Raw genomic sequence first — 23,957 nt, 5'->3', positions numbered from 1 at the left:
CTGTATCATTATGTGTTGAAGACTCTTCATTTTCAAAGATGAAACTAGAATTAAAATTCTGCTTAACTAGTATTTTAAGGATGAATCTATTTATGAGGAAATGGCAATTATTGTGAAATGTTGGAGAAACAGGCATAAGTATCTCTAAATTCTTTAAAGTAGGGCAGTGTCTTAGTGTGTCAGACTGGATGATTCAATGTAAATTAAATTCTGGATGTCTTTTTAGTTTCTCTATAGAAACCAGATTATTTAATACACAATAAGTTGGGCACTTTTTTGCTATTTCTGCTCTTTGACATCTGGGTTCTTGAATGGAAAGAATGAAAGGAGACAAAGAGTTTAGAATATGTGAGATTTTTAAAAAAATTTCACCGATACCAGAATTTGACTGATAGGTCAAATAACTTCTATTTGCAGTTATTAAAGACTGTCAAAAAACAGTATCAGTTAACAATAATAATCTATGAGGAGTTTTGTGAATATCCCCTCCCCCTGGAATAATAGATGGTCCATGACATATATATATAAGATTTATGCATATATTTTCAACCCTTTCCTGGAATAATTCTTTGGTCTAAGACTTCCTGTTAAAAAGTTTCCTTCCTACTTCATTAATTATTTTATGTTGTAGGCATTACTGTATTTTAAGTTTCATAATTTCAGTTAAAAATAACTGAACTGAATTGGAAGAACGCAAATGAAATATTCTCAGTGTGTTTTTCAGTGGCAGTTTTGCGATTGTTTAAACCCTGCAACTTTACATGGTCCAACCTGAATAAGGTACAGCTTCAGTTCCAGTTTTGTCGTTGAGCTCTGCATAAGAGCAGTAAGAATAGGAGGTTATCCAGTTTGTTCTGGAAATCAAATTAGCCTTAATGCATCTCTCTCAAATCTTGCATTAATGGAACAACAGAATATTGGTATTAATAGTCTAAGAAAATGCAGTGCTGAAACAGTCACCAATTTATCTAAATACAGTTTTCAGGAACAGGAGGTGATTTCTAACAAGGTTTAAAATAAATTACAGTAAGGCTATGGTCAGTAACAGCTCTGTATAAAACACTGGTGTTCACTGAAAGATAACCTAGGTTGCTGGATGAAAACTTAAGCAGCGTTTTTTAACTAAACAAAGCATGAATTGACATAAAATATGTAGGACCACATATTCAGGAAAAGTAATAGAAGATAAGCTAAAGGGAAGCTGCTGGAACTTTTTGATTGATATTCTTTGGTATAATGAGTTACACCGAAGAAAGTGCATCTTTTGTAATGGCCTTTTTTCACTGAATGGATACAGTATATTTAAAATAACCAAACTGATGCACAGTATTGAGTTTTGTATTTAGCAGTTGGAAGGTGAAATTTATTAAAATATTTTCTCTGGAAATGCCAAGATGACGTCTGGGGGATCTGACCATAGGATGAACAAGTCTAGCATTTTAAAGGGTCTATTTGCTATTACATCTTACACAAGTACTTCTATAGATGGTCATCAGATTTATATCAGCCTGTTGGTGAAGGAGAACAGTTATGGCTGAAGAGGTCTCTCCCTTAAAAGTAAAATACCTTTCATTGAACAGCACCAAACAGATGTGGAATTCAAAGTTCTGTTGCATCTCTTTCTCAGTATTTATGTTCATCTGCCATTTTCTTTGTTGGAGAAGGGAACTATGTTTGAAGAACTGAGTATGGTTTTTTATTTTTATTTCTTTTTTACCCAAAATCTTGTACCAGTCCAAAATTAGTGCAATTCCACTGTTTGGCTAAGAAAAGTGAGGGTCTTACACCAGCACTGAAAATCATGTAGGCTGTTGTCACTCTTAGCTATAGCTCCTTCCCTCCCTCCCACTCCCCGTGATTGTTTGTGGATTTATTTTTGTAACTATGTTATTTCAACAATGGCTTTTTTCAGTTTTCTGCTTTAAAATTTCACTCACATTGACTATAAATGTAAAGTAATACAGCAATGCTAAGGAAGTGTGCAACAAATATTCACTACAGAGCAGCTCATTGGTATTTCCATTTGCCAAAGGAGGGTGTTCCCATCGTTCTTCTGCCTCTTTTCCATGTCTGCATATTAATCAAGTATCTGAAATATGCATAGCTGAAGTAACCATTTTTACTGTAGTAGTTATAGCTTTAGTTGTAAATTTGATGTACAATAATTTGAACCATTTTTTTTTTCATGAGCTCTGCTCATGATTTGATCATTGTATTATTTCCAATCCATTTTCCACAGCTGCAATCTGAATAAGTGGCTCAATTATAGTTTAGCATTATTCTTTAATATTCACTGAGCCCTATGGAAAACTTTGAAAGAAATATTCTATTTAAAGACAATTATGCTTAAATATCATCTTTTTCTAAAGACATTTGCATGAAAAAAAAAGGCAAAACCATGAAGAACTAATTTTTCGTACTACTATCTGCACTAATAAGTCTCCTGTGTGACATCATAATCAACTGTCACGTGATATGATATCACAGTTTAGTGTGATCAGAATTCTCTGTATTGAACACACAAATAACATTGCTTGAAAACCAGACATAGCTGTTGCTTTGCTTCTGAAAATTGGATAGTTCTTTTAGGAACTATTAAGAATATTAAGGAAATAATTAAGAAATAGATGCTGTTAACAGATATATTAAAATATGTAAATTTAGGAACACTTGCTAACATAGTCTGTTTTTTTAAAAAGCAAATTTGAACTTGAATTAAAAAACTTTCTTCTACTATTTTGTAGTTTTTCAAAAATTACTTTTTTTTTTTCTCAGTGATGATCTTAGTTTTGTGACAGATCTTGTGACAAATTTGTTCAGTGAGTTATGTCTTCTTGCACCTTTGAAAATACAGGCAGCTTAGAAACCATATTCGTTTGTCCCTTGCACTCTTCCTTTTCATTGCACTTGAGAGGATGTGGGGAATTTTCTTGCAGACTTCAGATTCCCATGAAGTTGTAATTGTGTAGCTGCTGCTCTGCTGTACTGGCCAAATACATAACACTCCTGCACCAATCTGTGTTTCTTTGAAGACTGGAAACTAACTGGAGGGAGACGCATAAAATGTTGTGTAGAACAAATTGAATGCAAATTAAATGTCGGGTCTTCAGCTTTTGGCATATTATTACTGCCTGTACTCCAGTTTTATCAAATTGCACTTCCCATTTTTTTAAGATTAGTAGAGCTTGAGAGTCATGGTGTATAGAATTGTCATCCTGATAAATAGTAGAGATTAATGCTTTCATCCAAATTATGCATTCTTTTTTAGGATGATAGCATTACATAATAATAGGGGCAGATTTCCAAAGTCTTGATCAACAAAATGATCACAGAAAGACTTCTTAAATAATTCATTTCCATCTATCAAGGCTGACACGAGGCAGCGTTACCAAACAACCTCCTTTTGACAGGGTAGTCCAATAGCACAGTTCTCATTCATTGCTCCGCTACTGGCACAGGAACATTTGTGGGCACGTATCCAGGTCCCCAGGAAACTTGGAATCATTCCATGTTAAAGAACTGTAACTGTAGCTAACAAACCAGCTGCTGTATTGAGCTCAGAAGGAAGTCTTTGTAGCTGTGTGGAAGGAACTTAAGTTATTTGCATAACATCCAGCAGTCTTAGTAGGAAGGGTTGGCAGGAGCACAACAGAAGGGTAGGCATCCAGCTTTTCTTTTTTGACCTTATCTGTCACTGATTCCATTCTTCAATGCTAGGGTGAGCTGAAAAGAGAGGGAAATGAAGAACTTGACCAAAAGAGCTGTACAGGTCTGAAGAGAAGAGTACTCATGATCACATTAACATCATTCTTTGTGCAAGTAATAGTTTACTAAATTCAGCAACAACAATAAAATAGGTTTACAATAAAAAGTATCAACATCAGTGCAATATTTGTGAGTTGATAAAATCTTACTGTGGAGAGAGAAAATCCTTTACTGTGGAGAGAGAAAATCCTTAACAACAGGTAACATGAGACTATAGAGCCATCCATCAGCATAAGTCAGCTGTAAGCCAGAACATGCTGCTGTACTGAGTTATAGAAGTTTATGGAAAGGGTCAGTCATGTTAAAAAACAGGCAGACTTTTTTTTCAATTAGGCCAATTTCAGATTAAGGAAAAAAAAATAACAATATGTCTTAAATATATTGCATTACTTCTTCAAACATTACTATTTTCAATAAAATATCAATCTGCATTTCCAAACAGGCATTTCTTTAGTCTTCTGTCACACCAGCTTTGCACTGTAAAGAAAATGAATTCTCTACTAAAGTACTGTCTTTTGCAATGTACCTCTGTTAAAATACTCAGACCATACTTTGTCAAGTATTTAAGCTACCACCACCACCACCAGAGGAAAAACAAAAAAGTCTTGCTTTCCTGTGGCCTTCAGGCTCTCTGCTGCCTTTCACAAATGCAGATGTTTGTGAGGCCAAACAGTAAATCACATTGCGGATTTGGATTGAAAGCAAGTGGGCTGGTAGTGTCCATCTATTGCTCTTTCCTTCTGCCTCCCACCACCTCATCTCCAGTTTCAATTCAACCTTCATTATGCTCCTGGTCCAATTCACTACTTTTGCAAATGCTTATGATAGAAAATGCTACAAATGCTTATGATAGAAAAATGCTACACTGCAAATGCTTACGATAGGAAAAAGGCTAACACCAGAGAAGATACGAACAGAATTTTTGCAATATAGCCTTTTCTTACCTTATATATATTTTTTCATTTTTTTCAGAGATTTTATTTTAATTTTAAAATGCATAAACTAGTGACTTCTGTGATTGGTTTTTATGTGGAAAAGGACAAGGAGGCTACAAGATATAATTCACCATCATTTCAAAGAAAATTGTATTAACCTTTAATAAGAAGTTAAATATCTTTCCCAGTATGTGAAATTAAACTTACTGTGTGTTTTCACTCTTCTTTATTCTGGGAGAAACAGAAAAGATGATTCTGGAATAGTTTAGTTTTCCTTCAGAGTTTTTATTTAGCAAAGGTTTCTTCCATTTCTGATGGTATAAGAAGAAATGATTAAAAAGCTGTCAGATGTTCATGTTAATTTGCAAGGAACTTTCTTCTATTTTAACTTTGCAGTATTACTTGTACTCCAAAAATGTTGAGTGTGTTGACATATCTGAGAATACTCCTGCAAAGAACTCTTTGGGTTATTGATGAAGGAAAAGCTGGACATGACCCAGAAATGTGTGCTTGCAGCTCAGAAAGCCAAACACATCCTGGGCAACATCCACAGCAGCGTGGGCCGCAGGTGGGGGAGGGGATTCTGCCCCTCTGCTCTGCTCTAGTGAGACCCCACCTGGAACCCTGCATCTGGCTCTGGGGTACCTGGCACAGGAAGGACATCGACCTGTTGGAGTGAGTCCAGAGGAGGCCATGAAGATGATCAGGGGAGAAGAACATCTCTTGTGAGGAAAGACTGTGAGGGAGTTAGGGTTCTTCAGCCTGGAGAAGAGATGGCTCCAAGGAAGCCTAATTCTGGCCTTCCAGTACCTAAAAAGGGCCTACAAGAGAGCTGGAAAGGGACTTCTACAGGGCATGTAGTGGCTGGATGAGGATTAACTGTTTTAAACTGAAAGAAATCAGATATTAGGAAGAAATTCTTCATTATGAGGGTGGTGAGGTGCTGCAACAGATTGTCCAGAGAAGCTGTGGATCCCCCATCCCTGGAAGTGTTCAAAGCCAGATTGGATGTGGCTCTGAGCAATCTGGTCTAGTGGAAGGTGTCCCTGTGCATGCCAGGGGAGTTGGAACTAGATGATCTTTAAGTTCCCTTGCAACCCAAACCATTCTATAATTCTTTGAACAATATTTTTCTTTTTGTATAGTATTTTCATAAGTCAGTGTTTAAAAATCCTACTTGCCACTTTTTAAGCGCTATTTCTCTGAATACATCAGTTGTTTAAATAATATTTTGTTCTGTAAGGAACCCATTTAATTGTCTTCATTGGCCAGCAAGGAATTTCTATGGAGTGAAAGTAGGCTGCAGAGATACATTGTTATTGAAATTGTCAGCAATTTCTACTACTGGTCACATAGAAACCATAGTCATTTTGAGAATGCTGAAGTCTAACTTGTATTTGTTACCTCATTACTGCAGAACTCTTCTAAAGTTTGCTATATCAAACACAATTTCAGTTGATTTCTGACAAGCAGAAAAAAAACAAGGTTTAACATTTTAGTTTATATTTTAGTTTATATTATTCCCTTGTCCCTCATCTCATCCTTCCTCCCCATCCTCCAAGGAATTTTTATAATGTTAAATATAGGAGAAAAACCACTCATCTTCTGAACTTCTCTTACTACCTCATCTCGTAATTGAATTCAAGAGAGAATTAATATTCCAAGCTAATTTAACCTGACTTCTTTTTAGTCTCTGGTAAATGCATATTGTCCTTATTTTCAGCATCTTAAAAGATTGTTATATTGGCATTTTTGATCAAGGAATAAAATCTGAAGAAGTACACAGTATTCTGTCTTGTCTCTTGCTTTATTCTGCTTTTATGCAATGGATTAATGGATGGACTGTGCCTGCATATAAATCTTCACAGCATGAGTCATGGTCACTCTTGTGACTATTGAAGAGTATTTTTATATCCTAACAGTTCCAATTTTGTAATCAAATTGAGGTTTATCTATAGAGCTACTATCTTTTCTTATTTACGGAAGAAAAGAGACATGTTCTTTATCACAATAATGGGGTTAACAGTTTGGGTTTCCAACCAGAGGAATATAACAGAAACTACTGTACCTGTTTTACACAGCTAAATAATGGTTTGCACTCCAAAGAAAGGAATGTAAGTAAACCTTCCTTTGGGAAGAGAGAAGGGGAAGGAAATGAAATGCATTAATTCACTGAATTAATCATAGTGGAACAATTACTTATCTTTAAATGTTCTTTTAAATGGGGCAAAACAAATCTCTCTTTATAAGGCCCTATCTGCTCCATGAATTTTACTTACTTACATTTTCCACCAGTCTTGCCCCAACACTCCTGTGTGCATTAACCATTTTCAGGAAGGTTTGGAAAAGAGTGTCTTAGATGTTATGTAAACAAACCCCAGTGATCAGATGGAGAGTAGGCATCTGAGTTGCTGTCAGCATTGCAGAGAATGCAGAGAGAATTGTCTGTGGCTATTCTGCTTGTGCATGCACTGGGGAGCCCATGAGAGATGCAGGTTCAAGCTGCTCACATTCTGTGGAATCATGTGAAAAACTGGAATTATTACATTTGCCAGATTTTAAGAAGTCCAAGGATAGAAAATGATACAAGGCAAGTCACTTTAGGTCCATCCAGTTTCATGGGGCATTATGCATTTACAAGCAACAGTGAAAACTTATGGTTATTGAGTATAAACATTTTAACGCTCTTTTTTTTTCTTTTTATTCTTTTTTTTATGAACAGATTTAAGAAATTTGTCTGGATTAATACTGAACTGAATGCTTCTGAACTGAAGGAAATGTTTTGAGATTGCTCTCCTGATTGAAATTGTACAAAAATGGTACACTGAGGTCCCTGCCTGCACCTGTGGGAAGACTGTAACAGTATTTTTATATCACAGTTTATTGGCCCATAAAAGACAATGTAATAACAAATGTAACAGTAAATTTATGCAATAGTAGTGGTTCCCCTCCCACTGACTGGACATGAGTGATCAAAGGTCTTTGCAAGAAGATAAGCACAAGGTTAGCAGAACTTCCTCCAAGTTTAGGGAGTCTTCAAGAAGCATGCAATCTGACGATTATTTCGCTAGAAAACTTAAAGCCTTGAACAGTAGCATGGGTCCTCCTGTTTCTTCAAATGCCTCTAGCAAAGCTGAAAATAATCAAACAAATGGTACACCAGCCGTGCCTAAAATGGGTGTTCGAGCAAGGGTATCTGAATGGCCTCCCAAAAAGGATTGCTCTAAGGAGCTGAGTAAAGCTGCTTGGGAAAACAGACCTCCAGCCAGTTATGAAGGTGTTGGCTCAGTACTTCCAAATGGACAAAACGACCAAAGTGATGAACAGCAAGAAGAGCTAGAACTGGAATTTACAGAGGGAAAATATTCAATTGGAGATCTTTTTGTTCATTCACCTCAAAGGGGTCTTCATCCCATAAGGCAAAGAAGCAACAGTGATGTGACAATAAGTGATATTGATGCTGAAGATGTGTTAGACCAAAATGCTGTTAACCCAAATACTGGAGCAGCTCTTCACAGAGAATATGGCAGTACTTCTTCAATTGATAGACAAGGCTTGTCTGGAGAAAATTTTTTTGCAATGCTGAGAGGATACAGAGTGGAAAATTTTGAACATAAAACCCTTGCTCCTTTTGGATTTTCTGAGTTTTTCCACTGTGATCCTACGGTTTCTCCGAGTCTACATGCTGCTGCACAGATTTCCAGGGGAGAATTTGTCAGGATTTCTGGGTTGGATTATATGGATAGTGCCCTACTTATTGGTCGAGACAGGGAGAAATCTTTCAAGAGGAGACTTAAATCAGAAGCAGTTGAAACATCTTTGTTTAGAAAATTGCGAACAGTTAAAAGTGAGCACGAAACGTTTAAGTTTTCATCGGACCTGGATGATAGACTTGACAGAAATGTTCGTTCTTGGAACTGCCAGAAATGTTTTGCACATTATGATGTTCAGAGCGTTTTGTTTAACATAAATGAAGCAATGGCTACCAGAGTAAATGTAGGAAAAAGAAAAAATATCACCACTGGGGCCTCAGCTGCATCACAAACTCAGATGCCAGCGGGCCAGACTGGAAACTGTGAATCTCCTTTGGGAAGCAAAGAGGACCTCAACTCAAAAGAGAATTTAGATGCTGATGAGGGCGATGGGAAAAGCAATGATTTAGTATTGAGTTGCCCTTACTTCAGGAATGAAACTGGTGGGGAAGGAGATAGACGGATTGCACTTTCTAGGGCAAATTCAGCATCTTTTTCTTCAGGTGAAAGTTGTTCTTTTGAGTCCTCTCTGAGTTCCCATTGCACAAATGCTGGTGTTTCAGTTCTGGAAGTACCAAGGGAAAACCAGTCCATTCACAGAGAGAAAGTGAAGCGTTACATCATAGAACACATTGATCTTGGAGCATATTATTACCGCAAGTTCTTCTATGGAAAAGGTAAATTTTTCTAATGCAAATGTACTGACGTATCCGTGCATCAGATTTAAATCATTTAGTAAAGATTGTAACTTGTTTTCCTTCTTCTTTGTAGAGAGACCTAGGTATTCCAGAGAATCCTGAAACTTTATTGAAATTAAGCCTGTAATTTTTGCTCTCTCAGGGCAAAGCTGTGGGTTATGTGTGGTTATGCAATAACTGTGTGAGTTCATTAAGGGATTTAATGAATGGTCATATAAAATAGCATGTAAGTTAATTTCTCCAACCTAAACTTTCTTGATAAGCAGGAGGAAAAGATGCCATTTATATCCAGTAGATGCACTGAAAATACTGATACTTAGAGTGGGAATAATTATTTCCTAAAATGGTGACTCCAAAAGAGAAAGTTTTATTATTGAGGCTTCTGACTCTCTTCTAGATTCAACCGTCTTCAAGTGTATCCTGAGGCCTTTAATATTGTATGCACATGTACGTACTTCTTAAATAGAGAGCTTCTGATTTTATTTAGTTTTTCAGCTTGAAGAAGGATGTCTTATGCCTTTCTCCTAGCCTTATACCCCTTCTTTTAGGATGTGTTCAGTCTGAAAACTGCCAGGATACTTTTGTCAGCATAGTAATTATCTTGGCTTTAACCATTATTCAGATAAACTATTTCCACTTAGTGATCAACTTTGATAGTCTGCATTTAGTACTTGTTTGTGCAATGTGGATGAAATCCCTGGTTTTGTGGGAGAACTCCAAAATACCCATCTCTGTCCTTTCTGTATTATGAGCTAAATCTTCTTGTGCTTTTAATAAAAGAAAAGTCTGCTTCTGTTTTTAAAAAACTGTTGCAGCCTAATTCTTGTTCTTGAAATCGTACTTCCTCTGCTTTCTAACTGTATTTGAACATCAGGAAATAAGCACGGTGCTGTTACTCCTTCCTCCTGTAACCCTTTAAAAGGGACTCAAAAGAGGATCCAGTACAGTGCTGGTCACAATACAATAGAAACTGAGAACATATTAGCTGTAAAAAAACTGCTTAAAAGACAAGGAAGAGAAGAAACTGGATCTGTGAACCAGGATCTGTGATGGAAGAGGGAAAAAAAGACCCACAGCTAAGCAAGGAATGGCAGTAAATTCACAGGTTCAAAACGGATTCCAAGCTAGACAGGTTGTAACGATATAAAAAGTGTTGAGGGAGTCATAGTGCAAGACAATGAAGTGAAACTTTTGACAAAAGGGTAGCTCATTTTTTGAGGGGCAGAGAGAAGAAAAGATTGGCATTCACAAAAATAAAAGGAAGACTGTCAGTAGACATAGGTGGTGGCAAGATGGGCAGGGGGAAGGGGGAGACAAGAATTAAGCCAGATGAAAGAGGACTTGTTTGTGAAGTGCTTTTATCTTGGATGAGTTACAAGTGCTGAAGTGTGGAACACTTCTGTGAAGAAAAATCTTGTCAGAGAAATTATAAAAAGAAAATGCAGATGCATACTCAAAGCCACTTTAAATATTGTATTATGAACAAACCTAATGACCTTTCTGGAAAATTGATGTGCATGTAATTAGTTTTTATTAACTTCTGTTCTGAAATAGTATCAGAGTTTCTCAGAGTTTTGTCCCACATAGCGTAACACATGGAAACTTGAATTGTTCCTAGGCAGAGTTCTTCAAAAGTAAATATGGTATGATTCATTTAATATCCAGTAACGAATTGTTACCCTCTCACCTTTAAAATGATATGACAGCCATGGCCTGTTGTGCATTATCTTTTTATAGAGCTGTAACAGAGAGAAATCTGTATTGAATGGCTTTTACGGTGTAACAAGTCAGGGTGAACAAGCTGTTGAAACTAAAATCTCAGTTTTTAATATCTGCTATCTTAAGGGATCAAGCATGTAGGGAATCATCATATTAATTCTAACTGAATACAGTTCTAACTTCAAACTTACTGTGGACAGAGGAAGCAATCCAAACATTTTGCATTGGGCACCAAGTTGTCCTGCTGCTGGCCTGAACTTCTGTATTGAAAAGAAAAATTGACATTTATGTTCATAGTGGGTCTATGTGATGCTTTTCCATGACAGTGAGCTCTCCTAGCTGATTTTTAGATTTAGTTGTGCAGTAAATTTTATGAAAATCATTGTGATAGGATGAAACAACAATTGAGCAAATAGTTAATTTTACATAGTGTCACTGATTTCTGTTGCCTTGAGGAAAATATATATGAAAAAGAAATAGCTTTCTGAAATTTCATTTTGTTCACAGTTTTATAATTGGCACTTGTCAGCATACCAGTTTTATTTCTGTTTTAAGATGCATGGAAGAAACACCCTGGCATGTGTAGCACTAATTATTCCATTCCCTTTCAAGAATGTGAGATTTGGGATTCAGTGTTTTCTGAAATGAGTTGTAGTTTTATACTGCATATTTATAAGCTTTGTAACTATTGTTAAATTCATTGCAACTGATATAAAATATGTTATATTTATTGAATATATTTTCTCAGTTTTCAGTTGAGAATTGCAAGAGCTAGAATATATTATTTTATCTCATTGTTTTGATTATCATTGATTTGTCAATTTCCCCTTGTGCAATTATCCTCATAATTCCTTGAGACTTGTTTATTATTACTATTCTTTTTATTTGGGGGACGCTTGCAGCCATTTAATGTTACTGACACTATCTGTTGATATGGGATTGAACAAATGTCCTAAAAGAAATGTACAGGCTTAGTAAGGTATTTGTGTTAACTCAGTTTTGTGCAATTAAGACTTTTGTGTTAGGAGAAAAAATTGACAACTATTCCTCAAAGTTAAAAAGTAAAAAATGACAAATATTTTAGCATCTTTCTAGATCTCAGCTAGAAATTAACACTTATTTTCTTCTTTTCTCCCCAGCTGATTCTTTTAAACTAACATAAGCACATTTAAATGAGTTTAATGTGTTTGTACTTTTTGAAATAAAAAAAAAAGAAGATGCCTTGAATTAAAAATAATTTCCCCAAATCCCAGAATATCTGTAGCTGTGCTACTCAATTTACTTCAGCTTCCTTACTTTTCTTTTCTGGTTTATATATATATATATATTTTAGTGCATATAAATAGTGTTTGGGTTTGTGTCTTTCATGTTGTACAAGAAATTCATAGGTATCTGCACACACTTGTATTTTTCTGGTCAGTAATACTGCAGCCAAGAAATCTAGCAACTGTGTAATACCATTTTCTGGATTTACATCAAAATGGAAAACTCTAGACTTCTAACTGAGGAGTTTACCTTATGTCAAAGCCTGAATTATGCAGCTGTGGGGAGCTTTTATGTTATTGGAAGTATTTGATGTCTGAACTTCTCTCTCTCTCTCCCTCCCTCTCTCTGTGTTCTCTGTAAAGTCCTGTTCCATTTAATAAAATTGCCCATTTAGACTCAAAGTTTTAATTTAGCACTGGGAAGTCCGTAAGGTACATTATTTATCCATGCAGGTAGAATTCTCAGACTGGGAAAGAAATGTAGTTGGAGAGTGTAAGCAGATAATTTAATGCCTGCACCTCTTTGATTCCAGATGTTCCTTCCAAAAAAAGTTGCAATGTGCTGATGCTCATTTTCCTTCCACTAGGAGATGGATTGGAACCACCTACATACTTCATAGATAGATTTTTGAAAGACTACTGGAAACCTAATTTAAACTTGATTTGAGAAATAAGACTGTCCTTTATGTAGAGATTATTTAATTCTTTTGCATTAATTCTGAGAGTATGGATAACTTCTTAGTGAAAGACATTTTGGAAAAAACTTCTTTACACATTTCTATAAATACATTACTTTAAAAAAAGTACCAAACTAGCTCAAAAATGCTAGCAAAATTTTTTTTAATCCAGACAATCTTTAAGGAGAAATTAGTCAATTAATTGTTATTTAAAATATGGGATTATAGCATAAATTGGATTGGAAGACATTTCTGCAGGCCATCCAGTCTAATTCCCTCTTTAAAGTTCCCTTTAAATGTAGGTTCTGAATAGGTTGCTCAAAACCTATTTCCCTTTATCTGTGGCTTTAGGTTTTTTACAGTATCTAAGGATGGAGATTTCACAATCTGTCTTGGAGACCTGTTTGTGTTGGATTCTCCCCCCCTCAGAGGCTGCATGTTGTGATGGTTGCATCTTATTCTTTCACTTTGTACCTTCTAGAAGAGTCTGTTTCTGTTTTCTCTACAAATTCCCAACTGTGGGATCAAGCAGTTATTTCTCATATTAATATGTTCTTCTTCAGCTGCACGAGCCCATTTCTTTTAGCCTTTCCTCATCTGTTATATTCTCCAGCCCTCTGATTGTCTTTATAGTTGTCTGTTGGCCTTGTCCCACTCTGTCCAAAACTGGACACTGCTTCTCATGTGCCCTCCAAAGTGCCAAACAGAAAGGCATAATGTTCTCCTGAGCTGCTGCAATGGTCTTGTCCAGAGCGTGGTTGCCTTCCATCCCTGCTGGGACGTCCTGCTGGCTGCTGCAGCCTGTGCTCACAGGGTCCCCAGTCCTCTTCCACAGGGAGGCTCGTGAGGCAGTGGGTTTCCAGCCTGTTGTATGAGCTTGTTCTGTTCCACATGCATTTGTGTGTTGGTCTTCATAAGGCTTTATCAATCCATTTTCTTGGATTGTCAAAATGAGAGTTTGTTTTAAAATGTCAGGTTGAAAACTTCAAGTGGTTTAAGAGTTGCCTCACATGCAGCTCAGCTGTCACAGCTCAGCAGTAGCTGCCTCCAGGGGAAGAGGAGAGTGGGAAGTGAAGCACAGACACCCTACAGCTGTAGGACTCTACTTGTGTGGCTTTGCCCTTGCCTACTTTTGTTAGAGCTCCAAGGATTATGCATTTCCATGTCTGACCTGTGCACATATTGCTGATTTGTTAAAAGCCTGCTGGTTATTCCCCTTCATCTGTTGCACCCATCTGCAGTCCTAACCTCCAATACATGAACTCTTCTTTTAGAGTTTGGTCAGGGACAGCAGCTTGCTGAGGATGAACTCCATTCCATCATATAGATAATGTAAAACTCTATTAAACAATAACACCTCCACCATCAAATTCTGATAAACATTTTAATAACTGGCCACTAATTGCAATTTGTATTGCTGACCACAGTCCTTTAAGGTCAACTGTCCAGCTGGTTTCTGCCCCCCTTATAAATTGCATGTCCAGAGCATGTCTTTTCATTTCAGCTACACAGATATACTATGGGAGACTGTGTGAAAAGCATTGCTAAAGCACAAGTGGGTGACATTCATTGCTCCTTCCTCATCCATAAAGCCAGTCACATCACTGCAGAAAACAACTGGATTGGTCATGCATGATTTGCATTTTTTAAATCTCTGCAGGCTGTTTCCAAGTATCTTTTTGTCCTTCATGTGCCTGGAAATGTCTTCCGTGAGAATTTGTTCCTTAATCTCCCTGGGAACTAAATTTATTGTGGCTGTTCTATGTCTTCCCAGACCCTCTTGCTCTTTTTTAAAGGTGACTGTAACTACTCACTATGACCTTTCAAAGGTGGTAAGAAGGAGCCTCAGCATAGATCCTGATTGGTTACATGGATTTGAGTGTTTCTGGTCTCCTTAAATGGTCTCTGATGTGATCTTTCTCTTCAGCTCATAGTGCTTTACTCTCCCAGACTGGACCAGTTGCCTCAAGGATGCATTTAACTATTCATCAAACACTGAAGGGTTACTAGACTCAGTTCTCCCTTGTGGAGACTGAGTTGCTACTTAGAATGTAAAGTTGTAAATAAGAATAAGAATAAACCTTACTTGTTTGAAGACTCCTAGTTTTTATTCAAGATTATATGTAGATACAGTTTCTCCAAACTAGTTTCCTACAGCATGAAACAAAAAGATTAATTTGGTAGTAAAAAAGGGGGAAAATATTTCATAGCAGCAGCAGTTGCAGTAATTTATGTGATATGAGTGACCATTTTGCTCATCAAAAGTAGCATTTGTGATTTATGTTCTTATTGTACAATTCAGAAGATCACCAGGAGTGTATTCACAGACCTCATAGTTCAATTAAAAATAATCTCTTTTTCTTGCTGCAGAAATTTTTTTTGAGATTTTATGAAAATTAACTAAGGGATTCATACTTTACTCTTATCTCTTCATTCATTCCTGTGTAAAAGAGCATCAGAACTACTTTGGAATAGATGAAAATCTTGGACCTGTAGCAGTCAGCATCCGGAGGGAAAAGGTTGAAGATGCTAAGGAGAAAGAAGGATCTCAGTTCAACTATCGTATAGTTTTCAGGACAAGTGAGGTAATGTTCATTCCATAATTCTGCAAAGTAATGGAAAAGTTGACTTAGAGCTTAGGATACTAGTTTTTTGTCTGGGGGTACATTACTAACTTTGAAAGTAAATATTTTAATGGGAAAGGATGTTTCCTGTACCAGTAGTAAATGTAGTGGCTCCTGAACCAAGGTTTCCTTTTCTGTACCGCATAAACTTTTTGTCTTTTTGGCTGAGCACCCAAAAGGAGGTAAGTTGGCTGAAGAGAACTGCAAGGTGCAAGCAAGGGAACAGATGTTAACACAGCTAAAGATAAGTGTGGATCAGGCTGCTTGATGTTATGTTTCTAATGACAGAAATCAAAGATTAAGAAAGGTAGGGATAAAGGGAGCTGTAAAATAGGAAAACTAGTATAATAACTTATTTGTATTTTTTCATTTTGTTTCAAAATACTTTCTTAGAAGCTTTTTTGTGACATGTTTCTATGTACTTCTATATGGATGATTTGCAGAAAGAGGATTACTATATTTATAAAACAATGGTCTTATTTGAAAGAAGAATTTGCTTGTGGTTGTTGTGTGTGAAGTCTCATAACTCCTTTTTCAAGCAATTTAATATCTTTTGCTAAATGATTTCTTTATCACAGCAACTACGTTAGATTTGTATAAAAACACACAATGTTATTATTGCAGCAAACTACTGTAAATTTTTGGAATCCTTAGGACTATTGATTTTTATTTTGCCTAGGATATAGAGAAGTGCTAGCTAGATGTCCTGATATCACTGGGCTCTTGTGCTTTTGCAAACAGGTGCAAAAACAGATATAGATGTAGATATAATTTTTGTTTTCAGATTAGTTTTTTTATAGCCAAAAATGGAGTGTCCATGTATGTATCTATGTGTAGAAAGGTGATCCAGGTGACCCAGTTCTAGGAAATTACTCTCTTTTTGTAAAATCCAATGAAGATAGAACAGCATGGATAAAATAAGGTGAATGGCTTAAGTAAAGTTGTGATTGGCTGTAGCTTAGCTCATGTGTCCAGCCTCACACTTGACTACTGTGTTTGCTTGGGTAGTATGGCAGAATAAACTGGTTTTAGTTTACTGGTGTCTTTAGTACTTTCCCCTCCCTGAGAAAAGGAATATTCTTAGCAATTGTAATAAATTGTTAACATGCTTCATTAATTTCTTTAAGCAAAAAATGTATATGTCACTTAGAAATTGAAAGCTTATCTGCTCTTATAAAGTTATTTAATAATTTTTTTACTAGATACAAAAAATAAAATGAGGATGTTTTTCTTTCCATTTCTTTTTTTTCCATGCTTTTCCTAAACCCTGAACTTTTTATCTCTAGGGTTTAGAGTATTAGAGCTAAAAATGTTTTGTGTGTTGTATCTTTACTGCAGCTTACTACACTTAGAGGAGCAATTTTAGAAGATGCTATACCATCCACTGCTCGTCATGGCACAGCAAGAGGTCTGCCTCTCAAAGAGGTGCTGGAGTATGTAATACCAGAGCTGGGCATACAGTGCCTTAGACAGGCTTCCAGCTCACCCAAAGTACCTGAGCAGCTGCTTAAACTGGATGAACAAGGGGTATGTAGCACATGGACTTCTTTTTAAAGACTATTCCTTTGATAAATAAACAAAAAAAAAAATGTTTTGCAGACAGTGCTAATTAACATGGATCCATAATGCAAACCTTTCTGTTTCTTGGTTTTAGAGAAACTTACCTATTTTTCACTGACAAAATGATGTTTGTTTTTCTAAGCAAATACTTCTTAAAATACATTTCAGCTGAAGGAAATAAATATTGGTCTATGGAGATTGTCTTTCAATGGCTGAGTGAAAGATTATTAAGTTTTACGTCAGTAAGAAGAGATTTTCACAATCTGTATTTGCACTTGAATATGTACAAATGTTGAACGCACATGAAAATACATCTAACACTATTAGTATTGTGTGTGGGTAAGGAGGCAAAGCATGTTGTGTCTTAAGTCTCTGCATCTAAAATTTATGATTATTTTTTACAATTTTTTACCATTTTAGTTTTTACCATTTTATGATATGTATTTTTATTTTCTGAATTTGCTGTATTCTTACTAGGATAGAATACTTCTGTATTTATAGAACTGAAATTGTGGTTCAGACTACTGAATTAAATGCATGACAATAAAATATTTGACTGGCTTAAATTTTGAGAGAAAATGGTGAGGGCTATTAGGTTCAATAAAAGTGAATCTGCTTCGTTCAAAGCTAGTAGTGAAATGTATGGTTTCTCAATATTTTGTAAAGGACAGGCTTGTGATGGTTTTTAAAAAATGTTCATTTAAATTGGAGATTTTGCTTTCTAGGTGAAAGTATCTATCGGTTGAAGTCCAATCCGATGATTGAATCAGTTGACTATGATGGTGCTGTAGTTAATTTTTGTTGCTGACTCAGTTTTGAATGTAGTGATTGTATCTAATCACTAATGGTGTCTACCAGAATTCCATGTGCCTGTAACAATTGCTCAGAACAAAGCATGTGTAGTCAGAGGAACAGAATTGGCTTTTTTTGGATGGAAGCTATCTTTAGTACTTTTTACTTAAGCTAATTTTAGTGCTTTTGTTCACATTTTTGTCTGAGGATGGTGCTGATTTTGCTGAATGTTGTTCTTTTCTTCTGCGTTTGTCAGTTTTTCTGGTAAAGCAACACAGGGAAATCAGAGGCACTGAATTCTGAATCCAAGAGTTCCTGATGTGTTCTTGCTCTCTGCTGTTTGAGCTTCAGAGTGAGTTTAGGTTAGTCTAGTAAATAAAATTCACTTCAGAGGGGCAGTATGTTCAAGGCAGTATAGAGTATGACTGTGTTTGATCTGATCTGAATATTCGTCAAACTCACTATTTCCCAAAAACTGGAAATGGAGATTGTCCATTGAACGGACCAAAGTGATTCTTTAATAATCATCTCCTCATTTGGAGAAACAGCAGTATATAGCACTTCCTTTTATTTTGTGTGATCAGTTCTAAAATTCAGTCCTATTATTAAATGGGCTGTCAGCTGACAAAATGTAATATTAATATATCTTATGTACCACTTACTACAAGGTAATTACTTGAACATAGACAGAGAGCTGTGCAAAGAACTGGCATGAGACATGAGATCCATTTTTGGTTTTAATCCTCTTAGGTACTTAATGCATTCAGTTTATTAATCAAGTAAATACAAAAAGAGTTATGCTTGGCAAGTGAAGGTGATGACTGGTGGAAATATCATGAATTTAAAAAGATGAATTATGATCTGGAAGATTTGTACTGTCACCAGAGTGATATGAATTTTGTTTAATGGAGTATTAAATGTTTGCATATTTCCATAGCCAACTGAAGACTACCTTGGTGCTTTGATTTCATTCTCTACCTGTTTGATAATTTTTCTGTAAAATTTAATATGGATTATGAAGGAAACATGTGGCTAAATTTTGTCTCTGAAAATGGCAGTAGAAACCAGTTGTAAATTGGATGGTTGACCTAATTTGAATACTTTAAGAAATTGCCTTTTCCCTATTTGTTCTGCCATATGATGCTCATGATTAAATTCAGCTGTATATTTGCAAGAAAAGTCAACATTTTATCTGCTACTGTTGTTTTTTTAAGCTTTCTCCAACTTCCCCCTAGTTTCCCTTTCAAATTTCTGCTAATGGTTGTTTATTGTATGTGCTTTTTGGTTCCCCTAACTTCGCTCTAGGGATGTTCACTTCTTGCTAAGCTATAGGATGAAGTTTAAAAAAGACCAAAGAAATTAAGATTGGTTGCAGTGACATTTAGTGGCAATTGTGTGTCTAATCTCTTGATGTTCCTTGATAGAAAAGAATCTAAAATCTTCACATGATGGAAGTCAACAAGTTGTTGTTACCTGCTAAATAATCTGTGCAAAAGATTGACAGGATGCCAAGATTCAGTAGTGAGTGATCCTGACAGGAACACAATCATTTTGAGTCCCAAAGGACTGCTCTGCACCTTCAATACATGACACATACCCAAGTAGCTAAATGGGTTTAGCAGGTTTTTTTGTGGTTTCATGTTATTAAATTGTCTCAGTGTAAAATATAACTAAATGTAAAATTTGTGAATTGGAAATAATGAAATCAGAACCACATCTGCAATTATTTACTTTAAAAAACTTGAATAAGCATGTGGTACTGTTTCAAAACTGGCAATCTTATCAGTTTTAGATATTCTGATAGTTCTTCATGTCAGTTAAATGTATGACATAAGAAGATCCTGCCAAAGCTCGTTGAGTTATTCCCCTTTTAGGCACTGACATTCTAAATGTACCTTGATCTCTGCTTCTGCACAGCCACCATGATCTTGGCTGAGAATTCTTTTACTCAGGTTTTCTAATTTCATAGTTGTGAAGGGCACTAGCACAGGGGCAGGAGGTGCAGATTACTGCAGATGAGCTTGCAGCTTGTTTAGCTATAGTGTTTTTTTATAGTATTGGCTTTGTTCAGAATTGTATAGTGTTCACAGTGCTTGTCTGTCCACAAAGTCAAATCCCAGGATTAGTTCATATCTTGAGCTGGTGAGTCTCAGATCCTCATTTTCTCTGTCTCTTGGCTCAATGTTTAAACTGTGAGATATTGGATTGTTCTTTAAGATAGGCATATACTTCACTCCTGTTTGGAATATTATTGATATTCATGAACAAATGCAGAAATGACTGGCATCCGCAGAATGGAAAAGTGTGACTAGACCAAATATTTTGCCCAGGTGCCTTTTTACTCTTAGTTCTTGTATCTGTTTTTGGTGGCTCAATTTTGCATTTAACTTTACTTGTCAATTCTAGTGTGAAGTCAAGGAAATCAACTTAAATCCCCTGTGGTTTAAGTTAAACTATTGGACACAGGGCTGGTATAGAGGTGACAGTGTGGTCACCATCATTTAAAGTCTTCTGGGATGTGTGAAGTAAGAGCTCTGCTTCTTGATATCTAATGTTTGTTTGACCAGTTATTTTGCAGTTTCCTTCATGAATTGTTCATGCTAACTTTCTGCTGAATAAAATAGTCACCTGTGCAATCTGGAACCTTTTGTTAATTACCTAACTCTCTTTAAAATGGGAATCAAGGAAGCACTTTGGATAGGGATAGCACCTAATGCCAGTCAAAAGGAAATGACAGGAGTGAACCAGTAGCTCCAGGTTTCATGGGTCTGACTCAGGCAGCTCCTAGAGTATATCCATAACCCAGAATATCCTTTTATCTCAGATGGTCATCCATCCCATGCCACATCAAACTTATGGCTTCTGACTCTCCTGTCAGGTGAAACCTTATTCCTTATTCTTGTCCTTTGCTCCTAGCTGCTCTCTGGTCAAGGACATTCTGCCAGAGCAGGTTCCCCAAGGGCTCACCCCTACACAAAGCCTTTATCCCCTTAGGACTAAGGGGAAGCAGGCTGTTGTTGTCACCTTTGCTCTAACAGAAACACATCCAGCCTTTGCATAACAGGCATTTTGGACAGTAATCCTGAAGTTTGATTAAGAGAGGTCTACAGCTGGAGAGTTGATTTGAGTCATGAATATAGATAAGAGCCTGAAGGGAATTGGGTGTGACTGATGGTCTCTGTCAGTTTGTGAAGCTCTGGAAGGTGTTGGTTGAGAATAATAGGACTAATCCATCCATGTGGAGTTTCATCTTTGTCAGCTTAAGTGTGCATAAAAGCTGAGAGGAAAACAGTCTGCTCAAGAAGTAATGATCTATCTTTATGCCTGATGTTTTATAGTTTTTGTACTTTTTTTTTTAATAGATGTGATTTATTTGTGTAATGTTCCATAACCGAGAATCTCTTTAGCAAAACTATTTGACTGCAATCTGATTTCTTGTTATAAGTATACTTTTAAAAATGGCAAATAGTTTTTAACAGTGTGATTTTAGGAGGAAGGCAAAAGATGACATATAATAGAAATGACTGTTCTGAGGGCCTGTTTTAACTGAAGTGCAGTGAACTTTAAAGGGTAAAAATGAGGGACGATAAACTCACCTTCTTTTTAAGCTGAGAAAAAAGACCAATACACAAATATTGCCAATTAAATTTTTCATACCGTAGCATGAAGTAGAGTGTGCTTTTATAGATAACAAAGTAAAAAGTCTTTGTACTGCTTTTATCTGTGTTTGAATAGTGCCAATCCAGTTATCTTTCATGAGTTGGATGGTGTTTTTTGTGGATTTTTTCCTTTTTTGTTTTTGTCCTGTGGTGGTTTAATTTCCCAAATCAGAACACTTATTTTTTTCATTTTCAGATGCCTTCTGTCAGGGCTAATAACAGTGTAATATTTTAATTGTTAATATTTATTCTAGTATTGACTTTCCTTTGCTTCTGTAAATTTTCCTTTTCTTTTTTTATTTAATTTTTAATTTCAGCTGAGTTTTCAACATAAGATTGGTATCCTTTACTGCAAAGCAGGCCAAAGCACAGAAGAAGAAATGTATAACAATGAGATGGCAGGACCAGCTTTTGAAGAGTTCCTTGATCTACTGGGCCAGAGAGTACGGCTAAAAGGATTCAGTAAATACAGGGCTCAGCTAGATAATAAAAGTAAGTTATGTTTCAAGCTATGGGACAAAGGGTAAAAATCCAGTTGATCTTCTGTAAGTTATGTTATCTTTTCCTGCTCTTGACTTTGGGTTTTGAAAAGTAGGATTATATGGTAAATGAGGAAGATGAAGCATATGGTAAGAATATGTATCAAACCTTTTCTGAACGGTCATTTTACTTTTTCTGTGGCAGTAGTAGAACTGAAAATGAAAGCAGTTTTTTTCATTTGTTTTCATTTAGTTAAAATCATACTACGTGAGTAATATTTCCCCAGGTACACTTTAGCATCCTATTCTTTCAAAGGCAATAAAATATACATATTTCAAAATATGGAGTAGTTGCCCTTATTTCAGCAAAACATACATGCTTACTTTTACCCAACACACACAAGCAGTCAAGTTTCCTGGTTTCTCACGCATGCACAGTAAGTATGTCCTCATTTGTCAGCTGATAATTTTCAATCTACCTCAGTACTCTGTTAGTCCTGCCATTTCCCCAGGTCTTTCCAGTTCCCTAAGTGCAGTAGTATAAAAATGTAATTGTACAAATTGTTTGGAATTTGTAGCAAAATAGGAACTGAAGTATTGCTGTTAATAAAGAAGTCAATGATATGTTAAGACACTTCTTTATCAGCACTGTTTTCACTGCCCTTAAATTTAACTTAAATTCATTCTTAGTTTAATAATGTTTTAGCAGGATTTTGACAGGTGATCATATGAGCTGTGATCTAAGGATATCTAGTTACTCATCTACTTCATTTTAACATAGTGTCAATCTAGGGTAAGCGCCACATTTATTTCCAATAATGTTATTGCCTTTTTGCTGAAATCCATGCTTGTTTCCCTTTAATAGTTTGAGCTTTTTAGAGAGTATTGAATCCTACATCAGTACAGAATAATAAAAAATCATTTTTCAAATTAATTTATAGAAATATGTATTAACATGCTGTGGATGTCAGACTTCTGGAATAAAGTGATAAACAGGGATGAAAAATGGAAAGGAGTAAGGGATGTTTGGGTTTTCTTTTTTTTTCCCCAATCAGAATGTGACTGAATGTCATCTAGTAAGTTGTACATATGAAAACAAGTGCTGGTCTGTCAGCAAATTCAGTTTCTGTATTTGCTGTGCTTCAGTATGAACTTACATTGCTGATCAGCATTGTGTACGTATCAGTCAGTAATGTGACTTTAATGTTTTACAAAGTCTGTGTGCCATTAACTATATTGTCCTGTCATAGTGTGTCTCATACTTTGCAACAGACAAAATGGAATTAAGAATTCAAAGAGTTACAGTCTTTAGTATTATAGTAAATGTAAAGTACATTAAGTATCGCTTAATGTATCACATTAGTATCACATTTAAGTATCACATTTTTGTTATACTTAACAATGCAATAAGTATTACTGTGTATCATATTTAGACTTATATGACTGCCTGCAAGTTCAGAGGAGTATAATAAAGTAGTTTCTGGGAGCTATATTTCTGGTAGATACAGTGTTTCAGTAAGAAGTCTTGCTTAGTTCTTGGAGGAGTGAAATTTATTAAGTTTTTATATTCTCAAATGCTTGACTAGCTGTCAGGTTTTTCTCTAAAATGTTCTCTTTTTAGAATTTATTTATTTTTAAAAAGTGTTTATTTAATATTTGGATAAGTGATTGCCCCATTTCTTACGTAACAGAGAAAGCAGAATGTTGTGATGGGTTGTCCTGTCTGGCAAATAAGCCCTCACCTCTTGTGTGCTCACCCACCCTCCAGTTTGAGTCGAGATTAAGAGAGTTCAATGAGTGAAGGGAAGAAAGGAAAAAAAAACACCCTCAAAAAAAACCTCCCAAACAAACAAAAACTCCAAAACAAACAACAACAACAAAAAAACCCAATCAACAATGAAAGCACAAGCCCCCACTGCATCAATGGGCAACAATACAACTGATGCAAAGGCAATCAATCACCACCTGCTATTAGCTGACTGATACCTAAGCATTCTCTGAGCATCAGCTACCATGAAAAAAACATCCTGCT

At 35.9% G+C, this 23,957-nt stretch overlaps 1 protein-coding gene across 2 annotated transcripts in view; it reads left to right on the top strand.

Moving 5' to 3' along the window:
* The window catches only part of SIPA1L2 (signal induced proliferation associated 1 like 2), a 125,877-nt gene that overhangs the window by 45,370 nt on the left and 56,550 nt on the right, over nucleotides 1-23,957 (top strand). For both annotated transcript variants that reach the window (XM_059841605.1, XM_059841604.1), the window contains exons 3-6: nucleotides 7,423-9,129; nucleotides 15,263-15,396; nucleotides 16,774-16,962; nucleotides 21,764-21,938. In XM_059841605.1, the coding sequence (XP_059697588.1) occupies nucleotides 7,665-9,129; nucleotides 15,263-15,396; nucleotides 16,774-16,962; nucleotides 21,764-21,938 (1,963 nt within the window). In that variant the 5' untranslated portion in view covers nucleotides 7,423-7,664. The remainder of the gene's footprint in view (nucleotides 1-7,422; nucleotides 9,130-15,262; nucleotides 15,397-16,773; nucleotides 16,963-21,763; nucleotides 21,939-23,957) is intronic.

Source organism: Haemorhous mexicanus, chromosome 3, assembly GCF_027477595.1.
Source record: "Haemorhous mexicanus isolate bHaeMex1 chromosome 3, bHaeMex1.pri, whole genome shotgun sequence".
NCBI lineage: Eukaryota > Metazoa > Chordata > Aves > Passeriformes > Fringillidae > Haemorhous > Haemorhous mexicanus.
The sequence above is the reverse complement of the archived record's forward strand: the minus strand, read 5'-3'. Positions and strand labels throughout refer to the sequence as shown.